Genomic DNA, 22,755 nt, shown 5'->3' on the forward strand with positions numbered 1-22,755 from the left:
CTGAACCTCTCTTCTCTTAGGCAATTCTACTTTTAAATTTCAGTGAAAGACCACGCAGGGCCAAGGCTGACGCTTTTACAACACACATTTTACTTAACAAAAACTGAACTCACGCATTGCAGGCTTCAGCAAGCAAAATTCTCCAAGCATACGATAAGTGTCGCAGAGCTATCTGACTGTTGTATCAATTGACATCTCAACTGTTGACAAAGATGTGTTTCAACAGCTTTAAATCCAACCTCTTGCCCACTCCAGGGATAATCTCAGCAGCTTTCTCAGCACCACAAACCCGGCAGGAGATGAAGTGAGGTTAAATGCTTTTTATAAGCAAAGAGGCATGTTCCTTCTCTAAATTTCAAAGTGGCACAAGGAAAACAGATCCAAAAAAAGAGAAGTCAGGTCACAGGGTCCAACCTCCTGCTACCAAAAGCAATCACATTTTATACTCCCAGGCATTGCACAGCCAAGTTTTGTCTTCAACGCAGTCAGAGTTTGATCCCAACTACACCTACTATAAGGCTAATCCAATATTTACCTCCTTAACGCAACCAACCATCAGACTAAGCCCATTGAAGGCCAGTTCACCTCATAAACTCTTGTGTCAACACTGCCTTGCCGCGTTGATCTTCAGCTGTTGCTGGCCTTCTCCCTCCCCAGCATATTTACAGAGAGCAATCACCCCAAGCCCAATCTCCAAAAAACTTCATCTGGATTCTTCTCACAAATGGAACTACTTCTTCGCAAGTTATTAAGCAGTCTGTTTGTATCACAGCTGTGCCTGACCACCATGCTAGGTCCCGTGCACCGCTTAAACAGAGAGAGAATTTGTCCTGAGGAATTCAAGATCCTTGCCAAAAAGGTAAAGCAAGAGGGAAGAGCGTAAAAAAACCATGGATCATTTTTATAACAATAATTCACCATGCAAGTTCACAACTTTTGCTCTTTGACCAACTTTGAAATCATCAATATACAGACACACAGCTGACTCTTGCTAGGAACTCTATCAGGATTTAAAACTGGTTTCCACCCTAGCACACTGGAAGGCCATGTAAGTCTGGAAAGACAGCTTTCCAGCCAGACAGATGACAGCACGTGCTATGCCTGCTTGATCACCAATACTTCAAGATGCTTGTTGGTGACCAGCCAGGCAGCCTTGTCCTTAATCTTAGCATTCTGGCAAACTCACAGATTCCCAATTCAGAGATTAAAAGTGAGGCGAGCTACTCAAAGCGACACTGCTGTTCACCACCCCCCACTGACAACCAGCCAGGCTGCATTACACTGGTTCTCTTTTCCAACTGCCATTTAAGAGTGTGAAAAAAAGCTGAAGTAAATGATCTTATCTAAAGAACTACATCCCTAAATTAAACTGTCTCTCATAAAGCTCCACCAAGAAAAGCAACTAGCAACTGTCTTCTGTACAGCTAGATTGGCATGCCATATACCAGGATGAGCTCAACTTCAGCCTCAGCTGGATAGCAGAAGGTGCGTTTACACTTAAATCAAAGTCAGAAATATCAAAAATGTTGATGAGACACTTGAAGACAGGCTACTTACAGCACCACAAGAGTTGGGGCCCCCGTTGAAGAGAGTACAGGCCATCCTCACTACTTCCGCTTCCATCTTTCTCAAACCAGGGAATATATCCGGATGGAGAGGATTACTCCAGGCAAACTCTTCATACACCTTCAGAAAACAAAGACAGAAAGTTAGTTGGCCTTGCAGATGAAGCACTGAATTATCAGTGCAGATTTGAGAACTCACCATACACACTGTATAAGCAAACTAGCTGCATTTAGCCACAGACAATACTGCAGATCTCCTTGGACTTAACTCCTGCTGCCAGTAAATATCACAAGCTAGGAAGCTACAGCTGAGGTGGGGGGGGGGGGGGAATCACTTGTTTTTCTAGGGCATTCCGGCCTCTGGAGTGATTCTATAACATCACAATATTTCTTTTTGCAAAGACAGGTCGAATCATTTAGCTATTTTTAAGGCAGAGCACGATTTGCACCCTATGATTGCTTTACACAAAGCAGGCCAAAAAACTTACTTTGCAGAACTAGTTTTCAAGTTTACGATTAAAGGAGAATTCTGAAGCAGCTAGAAAAGCACGACTGCCCACCCACACTGCAACAAAAGTGGCCGTGGAAACCAGTATTTCATGCTTGTTCTGCAACTGCAGGCTCACAGGATAAGGCTGGAACAGGCCAGTTCCGACCTCCTGCAGTCGAGATCAAAAGGCAACTGCAGGGATGTTAAAAGAAACACAGCAGAAAAATCAGTGAATAATCAGCACAAACAGAGGGAATGTTTCCACAATGCTCAATCCAGGCTGAGGCCCCTCCAGAAAGGCTGCTCTGAGCTTTATGCTTCCCCAGAAGTGGCAAAGAAAATGTCAACGAGCGGAAATAAAAAAAATACCAATAGCAACCACCAAACAGAGCTTATTACAGCTGTTATAAAAGCTGTTCCCAGAAGCAAGAAGGCTAGACTTCCCTTTCTAGCAAAAAAACCCTCTTGAAGTAGACATATTTGAAAACAAACCTTTGGGCTGTTTAGGTTATTTTCCAGCCTTCTCAAAGGGAAAAGTTCCTGAGTAGGTAAACAGTCCTAACAAAGACACCACTGAAGCATGCCAATGCTCCATTGTTATAAGATTTGAACCACCAAAAAACATTTTACAAACTTTTTTGCTTAAACCAAGAGGAATTCTATTTTGCTCAGTGAAGCTGTTCCAGTCCAAAGTCCCACAGCTTCCCAGTAACAAGACAGCCAAGGATGCTTTCACTCCAGCCTGCAGCAAAGGCACATCTGTCCAGGGGGCTTGCTGAAGATGATCTATGGCAATTTTATGTCTCCTACCACTGCCTCAATTAGAAGGTCAGTATAAGTTTCCAGTTCACTTGTAACCAGTTTCTTACTTTCTTAATCAAAACAACATTTCACTTGATTTGATCCTAGTTATCTCTACATGGTGTTTTCACAGGGACAGTCACCTGGCCAGCTTTACACTGCCAATACACTGCGTATTATTTATACGCTTTGCTAATAAACCGTCTTCCACCTACATTTACCCTAGGCTCTGCCTTCACAGTCAGGTAGTCTTAGTTTCAGATCTTCCCTATTGATTTTGAAAGATGCTGGAACAGTGTGGAGGGGGTTCTGGTCACCCTGAAGATGCCAAGGGTATCTGCAAAGATGCAAAGTTAGACAGCTTGCACTTTACCTTCACTAGCAGACGGGTGAGTTTCTCTTCACCACTGTACACAGTCCCAGAGACTTTCCCATCCTGCCAACGTACATCTCCTGAAAGAGAAGGAAAAGCACACAGCTTGCAAACACAGGCATTCTCAGAAAGAACATAGAAGTGCACAGAGAAGTCCTCCCACCAGTTCTGCAGATGAGGATTCAGCTCTTGAGATTGCACCGAGGAGGAACAAGTACGATTTTTGTGCCACAGAGATAGCTGCATGCAACGCTAAGCCTCTAGCATCACGTACTCCATGAACTTAGCAAACTGCAAGTAAATGATGACTAAAGAGTCAGCAGATAAACAATTCTAGCTGTAGCAAGCAATTATATTAATATATAATCCACTTAATCCCCACTCACGTCTCCCCAAACTGCTGTCCAATCAACTGAACTCTAAAGTGGCTAAAATTAAAGCCACTTTCAAAGAGCATCCCATCCCCACTGTAAACTGAGAAGAGATGGAAAGGCAAAACTTGTATTGCTAAAACCTACAGTGCTGGGTGCCTCAATTAAATTTCACCTAAAAGGATATGCTGCCAAACCTTTAACAAACAAGAGCAGGTGGATGGAACGGCATGAGCAGCAGACCCTCTTGAAAAGTGTTTCAACCCAGCACACAACAGGATGATACTTAAACAAGTAACTTTCTGCCTCCAAATACCCCAGCAGTGTGTTGCCACTTGTTTGATTATTTGCTCCCTCTCCTAACTGTTAGCATCCTTCATAAAACTCAACAGCATCAATTTCACAAGCACGTAAGCTGAACGCGGTCACAATCCAACCCTCATTTCCAAGCCATTTTCAAAGGGGAGTGCATGTATATGGGAAGGAGGGGGCCATAGGAAGGAAAAAGGGAAAGAAGAACCTGGTGGAAGAAGGAAATAATCATTTGAGGGAAAACACTGAGAGAAGCTACATAAGCAAAACATAAAAGCAGGAAAGAAGGAATTTGTTATAGAATACTCAACTGCAAAACTGTTTCTGAATTGCACCGATCTACCAGAAAATTCAATGCATTTCTCAAATTTGGAATAGGCGCAGGGCAGTCATATCTTCTCCTCCAGACAGCAAGTCACCCCAATTTGCTCATTACAAGTAATAGGTAGATGAACCAGGGTGGAGATATTTACATGAGTGAGGCAACTCAAATTAACTTTCAGACACTGCTTCTGCGGACTCAGGCCAGAAGAACTTCATGACTTTGCCTTCCTTAATTGGTATTTTGAGAGACTGAGAGACAGGCTTGGAAATTCCCTAAAAATCCTGCTTAGAAGTTGTTTTTTTTTTTTGGGGGGGGGGGTTTATGAGTATTCACTGGGGCTTCACAGAAAACACATTTCCAGTAAAAGTGGAACATCAAGGCAACTGCTCAGGAACGTAATCAAAAATGCATTCAAATAATTTCCTCCATATTTCTCTTATCCTCAGCTCTCCCATCATCAGTCTAGAACTCTTGGGGAAGGAAAAGAATTTCATTGTTAATACCCAAATACAGTATTAGAAGTCATGAATACCGACCTTAGTCACTTCCACAAGGAAAACAGACAGAAATTTGCAAGCAAAGAACATCAGGGAAGAAATACTTAAGATGAAACCATGAGCAGGAGTCATCAGATGTCATTTAAGAGAGTAAGTTTAATGTTAGGTCTATGAAACAGACCCATCTCTGCTGCAGTACGGACTCACATTCGTACCTTTTGAGCTGTACTCTTTCATCTTCTCTAGTACTTCAGGCTGGCTCATGCCTTGTTCCGGCAGCGCTTTGATATAATCCTTTTCATCTTTCAGGAAGGATAAACTGGAAGTGACATCATTCAAGGCTTCATCAATCTTCTTTTGAATCTAAAAAGAAAGGAAAACCCTATCAACAATGGCGTTGCCCATATTATAAATGAGTGTTGAGTGCGTGCAAGATTGAACTCACTACCAACATCCGTACTATTGAGCAGGATAGATAGGAACTGTTTCAGTTCTATGACGAAAAAGCATGGCAGAGTTGACAGCCCCACAGTTCAACTCTTCCTTCCTACCAACCTCTCCTTCCAAAAAACAAGCTGTCTGGAACGGTGAATCAGCGCACAACTAGACTCTAAACCACACCGGGAATTGCGTATGAGAATGCCAGCTGGCATAGCCCAGAACTGTGCCAAGTAACTGCTATGGGTGATTGCAGAGTGGCACTTGGACCACTGCTTGGCTGCATTTTGTTTAACAGCACAGACACCACCACCACCTTCAGACAGAGTATGTCCTTTACTAGGTAGCGATGAGCAGTGGAAGCTTTGAGCCCCTTCTTTAACGTTTGAGAAAACAAAGCTCAAGGCAAAAATGCTACCTTCTTATCCAGCAAACCTTTTTAAGTCATAGATTTTAATTTGTGGAAATCTTTAGATGCATTCTAACTTGTACCTTGTCTCCTCTGCCATCATACACATAGTCTAGAAAGTCACAAAAATAGAGAGAAACAATAAAGAAATCGCCACTAGAGGCACAGTTAGGAGATTTCTTTCCTCCCACCCACACCTTAACATTGAGGAGGCCCAGACTTCTTCTCACAACACATTCCAAAGTACAGGCTCTTCTTCCAAGCAACACAGGTGTTGTGATATCATCAGCTTTAAAGAGTTTTGGACATTGGAATGCCTCAAAGTCAAGGCCTCCTGTAAGCAACTGATAGGTTATCAGGTATCAGCCTACCAAAGAGCAGCAACAGTACACAGATAGGACACACCAGGAGTCCTCTGGCACAGGAGTGCCAGCCCCAAGAAGGTAAGCCTGGACAAAATTGGAATTCCATACAAGGGGCCCAGGAGGTGTCCTTTTCTAACAGGCAGATAAAAAATATAAACAGAAGAGACCAAGTCATTAATGCATCTCACCAAAGGCTACTCAAGTTAAAAGGTGAAAGTTGGGGCACTTAACGTGATATGAGGCGGGGATGCTAGTCCCTTCCAGAGGGCTGAGGGAGAAGCTTGAGAACTACTTCCACATCCATGGCAAAATGAGAAAGTTCCTATTTGATACTTTCATTTGATAAAATTGCCTGTAACAGAACTGACCCCCCAAATAAATATGTAAATCCGTCAACACATCAAGCAGAAAGAAGGGCAATCATCAAGTGGGATACCATCATTTACTATGTAAAATAAACCAAACTGTGCATTTCTCGATCATTAATTCATTAACGTGCTGAAACATGCTGACATTCATAATTTCAAGTTTTTATGCAAAGAAAAAAACCATCTCTCAAACACTAAAGCTTTAATGATTACACAAACTTCTGACATCTTTGTGCTATAATGCTAACTATTGCTAATAGGTATCTGAGCTCTAAACTAATCACAGTGAGTCATCTGACTAAAGAAATATCTGTGTTGCACAACAAACACCTGGCTGTCTCACAAAACAGGTTCAATCCTGTCCCCTTCTTCCATAAATAAAAATATTTTCTTAAAAATCTAACTACAGGGAAGTGTTATTGAAGGATTCTGTAACTAGTGGAGAATTCTGTAACTGCACTTACTGATTCTTGGTTAAAAAAACAAAAAAAGGTGGCACCCCTGCGTTATGAGAGTGATACCATGACAAAAAGAGTAGGTAGAAATTATAACTTGCATTAAACCAGGTGGCAGCAGAAGACTTTCCAGACCTATATTCTCAGATCATTATGATCACAGTAACACGACAGAAGAGATGCACAGACCTGTAAGGTCTCAGAGAGCATCATGCCGGCTGAAACAAGGACCTAGGATAATATTAAGCAAAGTTGTCCAAATACTTACTATAGCCCCAACAAACGGCATTTTTCTCAGTAGTTTAAAGAACTGTTTTTTAGTTCGGGACGTTAAACCTGAAAGACAAAAGTCAGAAATTAACCTAATATGATTCAAGAAACAAAAAAAAAAAAAAAAAAAAAAAAAAAAAAGGACTCTGAGCTCAATGCTTCCGATACAGCCTACGGTACAGGCTCGTATTAGACAGATTAGCATATCAAAGAGCAAAGTTCAGAAATGGAGCAGGCTACAGAAACACCAAGAGCTTGCAGAACAGTAGCCAGCTATGGCAATCAATAATTTGACTCATTTTTTTACTTACACAGGAATTTGCACCCACACGTGGAATTTTCCAGAGAAGAAAGGGACTCTAAGATTTGCCAAAGGCAAGGTCTCCAGCAAAAAAGGGAAAGCACTTCTTGAAATTATTTTCTGCATCTTCAAACCAGAATATTACTGTAACATCAAAAAACTCAGCAACATGAAACAGGCTCCCAGACCAAAGGAGGAAATGGCAGTTCAGCCGTAACGTGACAAGGATTCACCCAGTGGCTGGCCATCCAATATAGGAAAAACATGATGCAATGGGAGGCAACTGAGGAGAAGGGGAAGGACAGAAGGAAGAGCAGGAATTCCACCACAGTCCAAATACTGAAATGAGAGAAGCCACTGATGACAAACACCGGAAAACTCCCAGGGTAGCTCTAAAGGCAGGAATGAAAGCAGGATGACAAAGATGCTTTATAGCCACCAAAAATGCCTTTTGAGTCCTACAGGCATTTCAGTTGAGCACCAGCAGTTACAGGACACTTACACCAAGAAATAACTAAACAAACTTTAAAAATCAACCATTGCAGGACTTTGCCATTTTATCTACATTTTCCCTGCCACTTCATATATATTTCAAAAAGCTACAGAAGGAAAATAACTGCAGTTTGGCACATTCTGTAGCAAGCGCTCATTAACAGTCTGACAATAACATTTCTATTGCACATTTCGGTGCGCACGCTGTCTCATTAATAACTTCCATCCACAGTGAGAAAAGACTGCAAACTCCTGAAAAATTCAGACAATCCAGTCAGATCTTTAAAAAGTTACTCAATACTTTAAAAAAAGAAAAAAAAATACTGTGCAACAGTACAAATACTAGCCAAGAAGCTAACGTAACCCTGTACTGAGCAAAAGATTCATACCATTTTGTTCCTTCCACAGATGTTCCCATTATTCAGCTACACCCGTCTTTAAAAAGAAAAAAGGCTGGTTGAGGAACAGAGAGGCACAGAAGTAAACATGAAGTTAAAAACTTGGCCATTTTTAACAAACTGTGTACCCTAAGGCCTGTGGGAACTACAAAGCACTGTGTTCTCCTCTGAGAGCAAGGTAGTTATCTCTGGCCATCACACAGGCAGAGAAAACTGCAGGTTCATCAAAAGAGATCTCACCAAAGAGCTGTCAATATATGAAAGTGCTCAAAACAGGAAGATACTCTGGAAAAAAAAAAAATGAAAAAAAAAATAAATCCGCACAACAATACCACAAGCAATTACCATGAACATCCTGAGGATGAACCATGCCTCCAACACCAAATCAAAACTACGTCTCCTCCCCCACCAGGAACGGAAACAATCAAGAGCACGAGTTACCCAGACACTTTTCTCCAATGACTAAGTTCACAAGAACCCAGCTCTCGAATAAATTTCCCCAGGTTTTCCCAGAGAGTGTTGCGACAAGTAAATGGTTTAGCCAAAAGCAAACAGGAGACAAGAAGAAGGGAAGATGCAGGCGCATTCCAGGCTGGCCTACCACACCTTCTGAAGGAATGGAGGCGTTTCATTGATCAGACAGGCCTTGACCTTAATTTGGAAGAGGGTTTTGTTAATACTAGTCGACTGCAGAAGGCCTTTTTTAACCAGATTTTGGCCTTGCTTCATCCTCTTTCCCTCCACTACTTAGGAACAACTCTTTCCCCCTCTCCCTTCCCCCCAAACATAAGAAACCCCCCCATTTCAAATACTTACTCTCAGACTGGAAAAGGAAGCCATGCAGCCATACACTTATAAGTGTAGAAGAAAACGTCAACCCAACAAGTTGCCAGGGTTCAAGTCCATCACACTGGGCATTCACAAAGCCGGTTACTTTCTCCCAATACAGCTGGAGGATTTCCTTGTAGGGCATAATGGCATCCTGGCACAAAAGAAAATGACACTGATATTGAGAGAAGTTCAAATGTGCACACAAATAGAGCATCAAAATGTCTATGGGTGTTGTCTACAAAAAAGGTGCTTTTCAGTAAGACGACCCCATGCTCTCCTTAATTCCTGTAATCAGAACAGATAGGAGATAGTTGTCATTCATTTCTAGTCAAGAGCTACTGACAAAAATATACACATCTTGAGAGATTTCAAATATTCAGAGAGAAGGGCCAAGGGCAGGCAAGTAAGATGTGCAAGCTTCACAGTCCCGAGACTCATCACCAGATCTTACCATGGCCCAGGAGAACCAATTGTGTTGATCTCAATATTTTATCCAAGGAATTACTGGGTCGCGGAGTGAACACTGAACTACTACCCTTCAGAAGAGACACCATTCATCAGGTACCACCAAAACAGGTCTATTAAGTACCCAGGGCTGGATTTTTAAAGAAGATGTAAGCACTCAGCAGCTCCTTAAGTTTAAGATGTAATTAGTACTTTCCATACAAAGGGAGGACAGAAGAGACAAACACTGCTGCTGCCAAAAGCAACCCAGAAAACTGTGATGCAACAACAATTACAATGTCAAACTAGCAATTACTGTCAGGACAGAGCCCAAGTACCTAATCAATATTTTCAAAGCACACTCTCTTGAAGAGTCTCAGAAGAACAGGGCGGGGAAAAAAGGACGTATACAAGGGAAAAAAAGCCATTTTCTCCCCAAAACAGGGGTCTTCAGTACATTAATGTTGGAAAAAAGTTTCTAGAGATAAGAAGAATCCAGGTAACCACACCTTGTTTGGAGCTATGACCAAAAGTAAGTATTTGGGGGGATTGTTGCACATTAAAAAAAAAAAGTAAAGTAAAATACACAAGCTTTTGTCCGTAAAGCTTCTTCAGCTGCCTCCAGAACACTCTTCCCAGCCCTTCTCCCCCTTTAACCTACCTTCAAGCCTAGTTTTCCCCAGTTTTGCTGCAGAGTTTTCAGGGGGCATGTTCAGCACTACAAAGCTTCACCCTCCAAACAACAGAGAAAGTAGCTGTGGCTTTTCAAAAGATTGGTTAATCAACCTTGGAAGGAATACATCCTTGATACCTATGCTGTCATACTCTTGGTGGGTTTAGAGCAGCTTGCAAAGATGGATATAAATAAATCGCTAAATTAAAAGCTGCTAAAACTTCCCTTCTCAGAACCCTTTACACTTCTGGGTCAAGTCAACAAAAGAAGCAGCATTTAATTTTGTTTAGGTCACATTTAGGGCTAACGTGACATTTCAATACAACTGGAGAGGCTACAAACAGCCTAAAAAAAGCCAAGCTCTTCCAAATAATCAATGGAAAAAGGCAAGAGCCCCTACCAAAAAAAAAAAAAAAAACACTAATGAATATTCACTACTTTGGAAAAGCAGTAAAATGCATACAATGCAAGAAAGTTTAAAAATATTTAAGCAACCCAAACATAAAGTTAAAAAATTCCAGTAAAACAACAATGTCAACCCATCAGAGAGTTCTAGTATCACCCACATACCAGCACAGGCTGAAGGACACAGACTGAAGTGGGCAAAACCAGGTCTCCTCATAAGGAGCAGCACTCAGCTATGAGAAGTCAAATTAGCACCCATCCGATTGGCAAAGGGCAATTTAAAAATACACCAGCTACTTCAGCCTTGAAAACAAGACAGCCACATAAACCATTGCAATTAAGTAATGTCCTAGCTAACGCCCAGTCCCCCATTCCAGTCACCACAAAGCTGATTTAACCCTAGAATTTAAGGGAAGAGCTACATTTTTCGGCTAACCGGAGGTGGTACTTAAGTTTCATCGAGTTTGCACAATCTTCTATGAAAAATCCCTGGAAAGGCGTGTTTACCCAACAATAGCAACTTCGGTTCATTGCCTAGGAGCTAATGCTGAGATATCATCCAGTTTTGAAACTCCTGCACTTAAAGGATGGAAACGGAGCCACTAACGTGCCGGTGTCTCAAGAGCTATTCTCAACTGATGGCAAGAAAATGCCACAGTATCAAATATAAAGTGGGTTGTGCTTTTTTTGCTGAAGATGGAGGATAAAAATATCATAGAGTTGGAAGGGACATTAAAGACCATCTAGTTCCAACCCCCCTGCCATGAGCAGGGACACCTCCCACCAGACCAGGTTGCTCAAAGTCCCATCCAGCCTCGTCTTGAACACCTCCAGGGATGGGGCAGCCACAGCTTCTCTGGGCAACCTGTTCCAGTGTCTCACCACCCTCACAGCAAAGAGATCTAATCTACGTCTCCTATCTTCAGTTTAAAACCATTACCCCTTGCCCTACTGCTACACCCCCTGATCAAGAGTCCCTCCCCACCTCTCCAGTAGCGCCTTTAGGTACTGGAAGGGGCTATAAGGTCTCCTCGGAGCCTTCTCTTCTCCAGGCTGAACAACCCCAACTCTCTCAGCCTGTCTTCACAGCAGAGGTGCTCCATGCTTCTGATCATCTTTGTGGCCTCTTCCAGACTCGCTCCAACAGGTCCTTGTCCTTCTTATGATGGAAGCCCCAGAGCTGGACACAGTACTCCAGGTGGGGTCTCACCAGGGCAGAGCAGAGGGGCCACCTCCCTCAACCTGCTGGCCACACTTCTTGAGATGCAGCCCAGGATACTGTAAGCTATAAGCCCAAAAGCAAAACAGAACACAACCTTCTAGACAGCAGTCCCTTAAGTCAATGGCCAAGCCAAAATAAATGAATCTGGAAAGAGAGTGATCTCACTCTCGGAAAAAGCTCTGGACAGAAGATCCTAGCCAACTGCACACTCCCCACTGAAACCACTGCGTTCTGCAGCACATTGGCCCTCCACTGGGATGGGAGAAAACAAAAAAGCCAGTTTTTCTAGACAAAATTAATACCAAACTGTGCACCCTATCACAGGGATAAGCAAACACTCGGAAAAGCCCTTCTTGTTCTCTTGTTTTCTGAGAGCCCATCAAACCAGCCCTCTGGTCTGTACATTCAGGCTGCTCAATTCTCAACTTTGGGTAATCCCAAGCAAAGTGCAGACGGGAGGTCTGCAACACGCGTCACTAGAGCAACCCCAGAGTCCTACTGCACAAAAGTATATCCTCAGCCACATCACCAGCAAAAAAAGCTCAGGTACATAACAAAGACATCATGGATGAATGAGCAACATTCACTTTTCTGCTCTTAGCCTACCGCATCTACAAGGGACCATGCCTCTGCCTCGGCTCACTTTTCCATTACCGAGATGCAAGACAAAATATCTCACTTTAAGTTTACCCCAAGCATGCACGGCAGCACTCATATATGGTAACGCAATGGTATGTCCAAGTTTTGAAAAACTAAAAGAAGATTTTCATTATGTTAATTCTAAGCCATTGAAGAATTTCTTTCCCTCTCTTCCTTTAAAAGAGAATATCTATGATCACTCCACAAAGAATACAGTTTGACAAGGTAAAGTTTTCTCTGTATTTCTCACTTTCCCTTCTTCAGTCATTTCATACTTACAAGAGAGTTTGAAGGATGAGATTGATCAATTTAGGAGGATAATAAAAAGAGGGATTAAAAAAAAAAAGAACAGTGAAAATTGGCACGGAAGACAAGCTAGCAATGAAATACAATATCTCAGCTCCCCGGCTAACGATGCACTCAGCGTTTTTAAAGAGCCTCTTTGCCCCATAGTATTCAGCAAGATATGAGAGACCTCTACTTTCCGAATTATTAACTTAATCCTAGAGAAACCAGAGGGCATTTAGAAGGTTGCATTTGGATGTACTCTGCTTTTATTACACCCAACAACGTGTGATTGCAGTCTTACTGCTGCAGCCCTACGCTGCTTCCTTATTTTAGGGGGAGCAGGCAGGGTAATAAATATATTGCCTACGTTCAAGCCAAGCCATTTGAATCCCTTCTCCTGCAGCCCTGAAGGAGCTGCTCATAACAGAGTAAAAAACAGTTGTTTTTTTTTTTCCCAGTCAACTTCAGCCAAAAGAAATGTTCATCATATGCAATATGTAATAAGCGCACTTCCAGCTCTGCAGGATTATAATATCCATTCACCCCTGCTGCTACCGCTTCCCCAGCTGGGCTAAAGACAACAAGCTGGCCTGATTTTAAGCCTATCTACAGGACAGAATTTAATGTAAGACAATAACCTGCTTATTTGTGAAGGCATCAAAAAAATAAAAGTCTCCTTTGCCATTACAGGAAAGTAGGTAAGCTGGTTTTATTTCCTTAAGAGAACCTTCCCCCAACAAAAGCTTCACAAGACACAGGATTATTTCAGAAGCAGTTTAAAAGCCCTGACTTATGAGCACACTGAAAAGCATGGGGGAAAAATCTCCACTGGAGGATTTGGTTTTAATTCTCAGAGCATTAAGACAGACACAGGTATCCGATAAAATACTAATTGCTATCATTAGGAACTGCAGTGTTCATTTGCACTGATATTAATGCACTCAGCAGCCCAAGCAGTTTACATATTGAATTTTTAGCTCCACAGATTAGGGATACATCCTTAGTACTTTATTTCTAAAAGCCATTAGCTAGCTGAGCTGGTTCCAGGGATAGCACTTATGCCACTACAAAAGAGGACAAATTAACTGCAGTAATGCTCTTCTGTCCCAGATGATAGAAAAGAAAGAGGGGGGTGGGGGGGTGGAAATGCCAAGCTAACGAGAGCAGACTTTGCAGTTTTGCCAGAACAGCATTTCCTTGGCTGTGAGTTTTAGGACTCAAATAAGCCTTAAAAAAAAAAAGAGAGAGAGAGAGAAACAGAAAGGCAATAAACTGAAGGACCTCATACTTTTGCAGCAAGTGCCTCCTGTTTCTGACACTGTAAAGCAGAACCACCATTAAAGTTTACCTGTGGGAAGAGTAGAAAAAGAGGTTTTATCAGCAGAATCTTCCTTCCCCCAGGAGAGCATTTAAAGTGGGCCACAGAATAAAAGTAGCTTTTAAAGATAAGTTTATTTTAAGCGACAGCATGAGTCTTAGGCTGACTCTGCAATTAGAAATTGCTGAGATCAAACCACATCCTCAGCTTTCACCTGAATCCACACATTTCCCCAAACCAGGGATCCTCTGACCACCTCCCTGTGCCTGAACTTTAACATCTGCATTTGTCATTTGTCTTTCCTCAGTTCAACAGAGCCGATGAAGGAGGTGGCATGTCGCACAACTCGGCACGTAGTAAATCAAGGCAGAGGGAGATTGCTCATAGCGACTGCACGAGCTCGGCCAACTCCGATTAGGGTAACGCGCAGAATACAGGTATTGCCACTGTAATTAAGGCCTGGGCTCCTATGCAACAAGTTTTTCCCAGGAGAAGGCTTCCTGACTGAAAATACACCGCACAAAACCAGCAACGACGCAGCAGCTTCGTTTATTTATTCTGCTCTTAAGAAGAAGGAAGACTTCAATTAGCAGTGCCTTAGCTAACACCTTGTTGCCATGCCAGCACAGGCTCTGGCCACGAAAGGCACATCTGACCAGCGTAACTACACAGCATAACTGGCCTAGCCGCAGGTAAGTACTGGACTTGCTCCCTTCAGCCAGCCAGCTTCCTACCGGAGAGCCAGGGAATGGGATTGAGCAATGCTGTCTCAGCCTCGGAGGGTGCTAGTTGCTGCATGTGCCTACGGTGTTTTGATTCGTACCCTGGTAATGAATCTCCTCCTCCGTCCCTCCCTGCCACCCCCAGTGTGACAAACAGCTTTACATAAGTGTGGGGCAGAGAATATTTGTTAGTCAGTTCCTAATTATAACTCGAGGTTTGCGTGCTGCCCCCCTCACCAAAGGATGTGGGCACACAGAGAGACACCAGACACAGGATCTCTCAAAAAATCAAGAGCCTTTAGATGTACGGGCTGAACTAAGAAAAGCACATTCAGGTCATGCTCATCTTACCACAGCTCCTTGGTACCACCAGCTTCTGCGTTGCATTTATTTCCACCACTGCCATACTGAGTTATTATTTTGTTCCCAGAGGGATGGCAAATTATTCTTTTTTTGCCATATACAGTGTATGCAAAGTGAATGTATATGTACTATCCCACCAGCCCTGAGAGTTCAAGGGGAATGGCTAGACGAGGGCTAATTATAGCTTCAGCACAAAAACAAACAAGGCAGCAACTCAGAGTAAGACCAGCAGCATCCCAGCTTCCACTGCGGAGAAGGAACGTAAAACTATCAAAAACAAGACGGAAAAAGACTGATTTGAGGCTCAAAAAAATGTGTAGTTTTACAACAGCCCAAAGGACTCCAAAATTAGGTGCAACTTTAAATTTGATTTAACCCAAAACACGCACAAGATGTTGTTACCTACTGCTCACTTTGCTCACTAGAAACCAACCAGTTTATACAAGCAAAGTTTCTGCAGACATCTAGACACGCTCCAGGTGGCACAGATCTCAAATGTCGGAAGAGACAGGATGCACTCAATAGATACCCTACACGAACCCATTATGGATCTCCTTGTGGGTCACCAGCTGCAAGAAGGTGCAGTTTCTGCAAGGAAACGTCCTCTCCCAGAATCCACAATAATTAGGATAAAAGAAGTGCTCGGTTCCCTGTGTGCTGGGATTCATCTGGACACATTTGCTCATCCCTCCACTCAGCATCCTCTCAGATCACACAGTACTTTCTGCAGAACAAAACTGGTATTTATTGGAAACATTTTGCGAGTAGCTCAGTACCATGCAGAGGTACACGCAGCAATAAAAGATAAAAGGTCTTGGGGGGAGCTGCCTGAAAGCAGACGAGATAGCACAGCAATTGTTCTGGAAAGGGCTGTCTGAGAACAGAGGCAGCACCAAGACCTGGCACAGCTTCCTAACAGGGTTATGCAAGCCTCTGACAAAACCCCTAGTATCAGCACAAACTGAATGTCGCTATTATACATTTAAGGGCCTTGTTCTTGGGCAACTTCTGACCACGGCATAGAAATCCTCAACGACTATCTTATCAACACCAACGCGCAAAACCCTTCGGCCCCCCGTAATACCTGGTCACATGCCCTTGCTGATATGTGGCACGGATGGATCTCAATGAGCTAGGAGCAGGTAAAGGAAATGGAAACACTCAGAACACAAGGACTCCCAAAAAAGTTGTAGCTGCAAATTTCTAAGAAACACAAATCTTTCCAAAATAGAAGAAAGTCATATCACAGTCACCACAGTCCCATGCAAAGAGACCAACACACCCACTACTACAACATCATTCAAAAAAAAAAAAACCAAACAAATCTCAGTTACACATCACGCTCTAAAGACAGTTCTAAAATGTACTTCAAAGCCCCTATCACTTCACTAACCAGCAAAGGGCCATAGCCACTTAACCAGTACACAAAGAGATTTCAGTACTAAACACTCCAGAAGGAAGACCTGCTAATAACTTGAAAGGAAATGTCTTTGATCGCCTGGGACACAGCGAACAAGAGCAATAGTTGTAGGTCAAAACTTCACTCCGTTTCCAAAAACCAGAGTGTGAACGGATCAGGCCTTCTAAAACAACCCTCACCGCACACAAGGGTCTGTGGTGGGAGACAGCTGGTGCAAGAGGAGATCAGATAGAAACTACGCCTTTTTATTGCCAGAACTGTGTGTTTGGCAAAAGAGACAAGCAGCACCTCAAAATCCTTACGCATGGAAATGGGCTCTACTCAATCCCTTTTGCCAAGACAGTCACAGCAAGGTTTCAATCACTGCCACACCAGTCAAACCACACGCACGCAATAAATGCTGTGATTAGGTTTATCTTACCACCACCATACAGTGGAAATATGCGCTGGAGAAATCAAAGGCAAGGAGCCGTCTCAGCAGACCATCCCCTGCTCAGGTTAGCAATTCACCTACAACTTTTAAGGATAGTGAGAGGGTGGAAAACTCTTAGTAGGCTGGAAGTGTGAGGTACATGGGAGAAGCAAGATTTTTCTTCATCTAGGTAAAATATGCAGTGCCTCGCAATCCTTTTTTTGCTAAAGTCATGGGAAAGATCGCAGAGTAAAACCACAATTTAGGAAAAATACTATGTATCAGTGTTTCTCCAGGGAAAGCTTCAGCCCCTGAGTACATAGCCAACTTCATTAGCTTTCCAGAAGCCAGGAACCCTGTACAATAGCTGCTGTTTACACTAACAAACACAGTAGCAAACCTTGCATTGGTCTTCCAGATGCAGTAAGTAACCGTATTCTCTGCAAAGCCTTGGCACAGAGCGACCAAGGTGAGAACAGCCTGACCACACAGCAAGCTTCCAGAAACTCCAGGCCAGTCTAGACCACACTGTGCACAAGATGCGCAGTATTTCCTCGGTTCCAAAAGACCTAACTTTTGGAAAAAGACCTGAAAGCAACCGAAACACAAGCCATGCGAGCTCTCCATGCTGTCCCAAGCTGTGTGCACTCACGGATGAAAGGCATGCCACGGGCCTTGCCTTTGACCCCCCCTACTCAGAGGTGGTGACAAACTGGCTGGGCAAAGCTCCACACCAGAGTGGGAAGAGGAAGCGGCACTTGAGTGTTTGGGCATGGACAGCCACTCCCCGTGACTGAATAGGAAAAGGCAGTCAGCCAGAGATGATGCCCTTTCATCAATCATGGTAGCAGCCATGATTTCCCCCCTTCCAGGGGGTAAGGCAGGGGGAAGCTAGCACCCCTTCCAGGTTTGAGGGCTCAGAAAACGAGGACCGTGTGCCAGTGCCAGCTGTACCTCAAGCAACCCCCGGTCGCAACTGAAGGGCTGGCTTCTCTACTACTTCCAGCCGAGACAAAAATAACAAGCAAATAAATAAGCAAGCGGGGTCTACTATTAGCCAGACAACTTCGAGCAGAGAGCTCAGGCACCCAGAGCGAGAAAGAAAACCCAATTTCTCGGCCCCTGCCCGCCCACACACACACACACACACACACACACACACACACACTTTTGACCCTCCCTGCCCTGAAACGAGACACCTGTGGGGGACAGGCCTGCAAGGGTGACTCGCCATCTCCTTTAGGGGCAAAGCACCGGCCTCGCCCGGCCGCCGGCGGGAGCCCGGGGTGGGGGGGGGTCCGGCGGGAGGGGGCCTATGGGCCCATGGGCCCATAGGCCCCCTCCCGCCGGACCCCCCCCCCCCACCCCGGGCTCCCGCCGGCGGCTAGGAGGCTCCTGAGAGGGCGACCGAAAGCCCCCTGCCCACACACCCCCCAGGCCGGACAAGGCCCCGGCCTCGCCGCCTGAGGGCCGAGCCGGGCCGGCGCAGGCCGCACGCCAGGGACACCCCTATCTCTCTCCCCCCTCCTCCTCCGTCCCCCAACCGAACCGGGGACCCATCACCTCAAAACTCCCCGCTCACCATCGCTGCTGCTGCCTCCTCCTCCTTCTTCTTCTTCTTCTTCTGCTGCCGCCGCCTCCTCCTCGGCCTCACAGGGTCGCGGCGCCTCCCGCCCTCACCACAGCGCCCCCTGCCGGGCCCGAACGGGAGGAGCGGGGCGGGACGCGACGGGAGGGGAAGGCCGGAGCCTTTGGGGAGGGCCCGATTGGAGGCCGGTGCCTGGATAGAAGGGGTTCAATGTCTGCCCCGCAGCAAGGGGAAAAGGCGGTCTTTCGGTGAAAAGCCTGAAAAAACCCCAAAATGGGTTCTTCTAAGGCTGCCCGCATCCCTGCCCCGGTGTTGACGCCCCGGGTGTGAGGAGCTGGGAAACCTCCGCGGGCTGGGGAGCTCCTAATAATGGCAATTTGGAGAATTAAGGTGGAAGCTGCAGTTCATAGAATGGTTAGAGTTGGAAGGGACCTTAAAGATACGGACTGGATAAAGGTAGGGACTGGGTTGGAACTCGATGATCTTTAAGGTCCCTCCTAACCCAAACCATTCCATGATAATCCAGTTCCAATCCCCCCTGCCCTGGGCAGGGACACCTCCCACCAGACCAGCTTGCTCCAAGTCCCGTCCAACCTGGCCTTGAACACCTCCAGGGATGGGGCAGCCACAGCTTCTCTAGGCAACCTGTTCCAGTGTCTCACCACCCTCACAGTAACGAGTTTCTTCCTAATATCTCATCTAAATCTACCCTCTTTCACTTTTAAGCCACCTTGCGTCATCTTATTGCTCCACTCCCTGCTAAAGAGTCCCTCCCCATCTCTCCTGTAGTCCCTTCAGGTATTGGAAGGCCATTATAAGGTCTCCCCAGAGCCTTCTCTTCTCCAGGCTGAACAACCCCAACTGTCTCAGCCTGTCCTCACAGCAGAGGTGTTCCAGCCCTTGAGCTTCAGTTCTCAGAGCTTGAGTCTTAATTAGCTGCTGCGAAGAACAAGGAGGCCCCCTTGCTTCAAGAGCTCTGTATTAACAGAGTTGTCCCTGCGCATGAAGAATACTTGGTTAGCACAAGATCAGCTGAAAACAACGAGACGTTTTATTCAGAGGTTATTCCAGCATCCGCTAAGAGCAACATTAAGTTGCTCTTAACCAATATCACTGTTTTTAACCACACATTTGTTAGATGCAGTCTTCCTGCATTTTTCAGTAGGAGGTTTTTTGTTCTGGGCAAAACGTAAGGCAGGAGCTACCGGTCAATATATAGCATTAAACTCTTCTGGGTGAATCAAGTGTGACCCCATGAGGTCGAGTGCTGGCTTTCAGACACCAAGCAGCAGAATATAGTTTAGGACCAGCCTCCCGTAAAGCGCGGCAGCCACCACCTGGCAAACATCCAAAAGATGGGAGGTTTATAAGTGGTGGGAGGCAAGTTCAGACAAAAACAAAACAAAAAAAAAACCCACCAAAAACAAACAAACAAAAAAAAAACCCACCAAACACATTATAGAGTAGTTCCAGTCAGAAGGGACCTACAATGATCACTTAATCCAACTGCCTGACCACCACAGGGCTGACCAAAAGGTAAAGCATGTTATTTAGGGCATTGTCCAAATACCTCTTAAACACTGGGCTTCTTGGGCACTGACCACCTCTCTAGGAAGCCTTTTCCAGTGTTTGACCACCATCTCCCTGTAGAAATGCTTCCTCATGTCTAGTCTAAACCTCCCCTGGAGCAGCTTTGAACCATTACCACGTGTCCTATCACTGGATCCCAGGGAGAAAAGATCAGCACCTCCCTCTCTGCTTCCCTTCCCCTGGACAAATACCACAGTAGCATTTGGCCAAAAATTGACGCACAGATCAGCTGGGGTTCAGCATGTCACAGGGGGCTGCCTCTGCCACAGGCACCTTGAGCAACTGCCCTACCTCCTCTGTGATCGCTCTCCTCAGAAATAGCAGCAAGAGCAAGGTGCCCATCTTCACCTGGGTTTACACAGGAGCTCTTGGAGGGCAGAGTCTGAAGCCCACACTCAAACCAGTTATCAAATAGTCATTGGTGTCTTTGCCAGAGTTGAACCAAAATCTGCAATTATTCGATATCCACTGTATCCATAATAAAATGTGCTTGAGGTGTACCTTTTGGCGCAAGGTTCCAAGTCTATTAAGACATTCAGGCTCAATAACGTGGAAGGTCCCGCACATGGATTAGGGCAACCACAAATACAGGCGGGGCAGAGAATAGATTGAGAAAGGCCCTGAGGAGAAGGGCTTGGGAGTGTTGGTGGCTGAGAAGCTCAACATGAACTGGCAATGTGCGCTCACAGCCCAGCCAGCCAACTGCATCCTGGCTGCATCACAAGAAGTGTGGCCAGCAGATCAAGTGAGGTGATTCTGTCCCTCTACTCTGCCCTGCTGAGACCCTACCTGGAGTACTGTGTCCAGCTTCGGAGTCCTCAACACAGGAAGGACATGGACCTGTTGGAGCAGGTCCAGCAGAGGGCCACAAAGATGATCAGAGGGATGGAGCACCTCTGCTGTGAAGACAGGCTGAGAGAGCTGGGGTTGTTCAGCCTGGAGAAGAGAAGGCTCCAGGGAGACCTTATAGCCTCTTCCAGTACCTGAAGGGGGGCTACAGGAGAGATGGGGAGGAACTCCTTATCAGGTAATGTAGCAAAAGGACAAGGGGTAATGGTTTTAAATGGAAAGAGGGGAGATTTAGATGAGATCTCAGGAAGAAATTCTTTGCTGTGAAGGTGGTGAAGCACTGGAACAGGTTGCCCAGAGAAGCTGTGGATCCTCCATCCCTGGAGGGGTTCAAGGCCAGGCTGGATGGGGCTTTGAGCAACCTGGTCTGGTGGGAGGTGTCCCTGCCCAGGGCAGGGGGGTTGGAACTTGTTGATCTTTAAGGTCCCTTTCAACCCGAACCATTCTATATTAAAACTAACTGAAGATTTCTGGTTAGTCGCTCCAAGAACATCTTGGTTTTAGATTCAGGTGTGGCTTCTTAAATTATTAAATTATTGCATTTAACCTCCTGTGCTTTTGTTTTTTATATTTTGAAATGGGTATACAAGTATCAGCTCTTGGCATCTGTAGTTAGTACAAATATTTAACTCTGTCCCCCGTTACATGCAGTAACTGTTTTGGTCAGCTGTCACCACGCCATCCAAGCTGTCTCCTCGCGGAAGATGGCATCTTACATAAGTCACCAGACAGTCTTTTTATCTCAAGATAACTGCCCTCGTGGGATTGTTTTTAGAAGTATTCCTAGATATCAGATGTTCTTTCTTAGCAGAAAAGGGAACAAACAGATCTGTTAGTAACCCACTATCAGTCTCACGAAGTAGGTCGTCTTCCCGTGCGCTTGCCAAGCAAGAAAGCATCTATTTGAGACAATGCCAAAGAGCTGTGTTTTCTGATTGAATTAAAAAAATACCCCACAACCTCTGCAATAAACACCGAGGCCCCCAAATTTCCAGAAAAGCGTTGCTATTTGTGAAATATCCTTTAAAAAAAAAAAAAATTATGTCTAAGTAATATTTTGCTTTCACGGGGGTGAGAGGAAATATTATTTGTTCCTTCAACCCTGAAAAAAAAAACCTCTTGGGATGCATCACTGCAAGCCTTGCTAATCTTCACACACACCTTCACATAATGTCAGGAAACTGAGAGCTTGGTTTGTTTAATTTGGCTAAAAGCACAGGTAGAGAGGAATACTCTATCTCACTATAAACGCTAGAATCTGGGAGGAAAAGACACACCGGGGAGGGAGTGGAGCCATTTGAGTGAGAGGACAATGGTGGCACAAGAACAAATGGCCCTGAACCCATTTAGGCCGAGAACTGGAAGAAAGTTTGTAGCCATGAGAGAGCTGAGGTTCTGCAGCAGTCTTTCCTTTAGAGGAATAACAATTTACAAGCCTCAAAAGCTGGAGCAACTTCTCCAAAGCATGTCACAACAGAGGACCACGGCTTCTTCACAGCTTTACATCTGAGCTTAAGAACCTATCCTGAAACTGGGAGACTTACTCCATGAAGATTAGGCTTTCCGTATTCATTTCAATCAGGGTTTCCATCTTTCTCTGGCCCATCACACACCTCCTCTGTAGCGCAGGCAGAAATTCCTTTTGCCACTATTCAGATGAAGAAAAAAAAAGATGAAAGTAGCTCAGATTCTCCTTGCAGGTGGCAAGACTAGTGTTGTGGCTGTGCCAAAGCAGCTTCTCTTGCAGAGAAGGGAGTTGCC

The 22,755-nt window shown here is 44.8% G+C and overlaps 1 protein-coding gene across 1 annotated transcript in view; it reads right to left on the bottom strand.

The window, feature by feature from the left end:
* SGPL1 (sphingosine-1-phosphate lyase 1) overlaps positions 1-18,647 on the bottom strand; it is a 33,839-nt gene extending 15,192 nt beyond the window's left edge. Inside the window, exons 1-6 of the mRNA XM_074154924.1 lie at positions 18,550-18,647; positions 9,047-9,212; positions 7,038-7,105; positions 4,950-5,097; positions 3,230-3,309; positions 1,558-1,686 (exon numbers count right to left, since the gene is read on the bottom strand). Of these exons, the coding sequence (XP_074011025.1) occupies positions 1,558-1,686; positions 3,230-3,309; positions 4,950-5,097; positions 7,038-7,105; positions 9,047-9,212; positions 18,550-18,552 (594 nt within the window). The 5' untranslated portion in view covers positions 18,553-18,647. The remainder of the gene's footprint in view (positions 1-1,557; positions 1,687-3,229; positions 3,310-4,949; positions 5,098-7,037; positions 7,106-9,046; positions 9,213-18,549) is intronic.
* Positions 18,648-22,755: the final 4,108 nt, after the last annotated feature.

Source organism: Numenius arquata, chromosome 10 (assembly GCF_964106895.1).
Source record: "Numenius arquata chromosome 10, bNumArq3.hap1.1, whole genome shotgun sequence".
NCBI classification, from domain to species: domain Eukaryota; kingdom Metazoa; phylum Chordata; class Aves; order Charadriiformes; family Scolopacidae; genus Numenius; species Numenius arquata.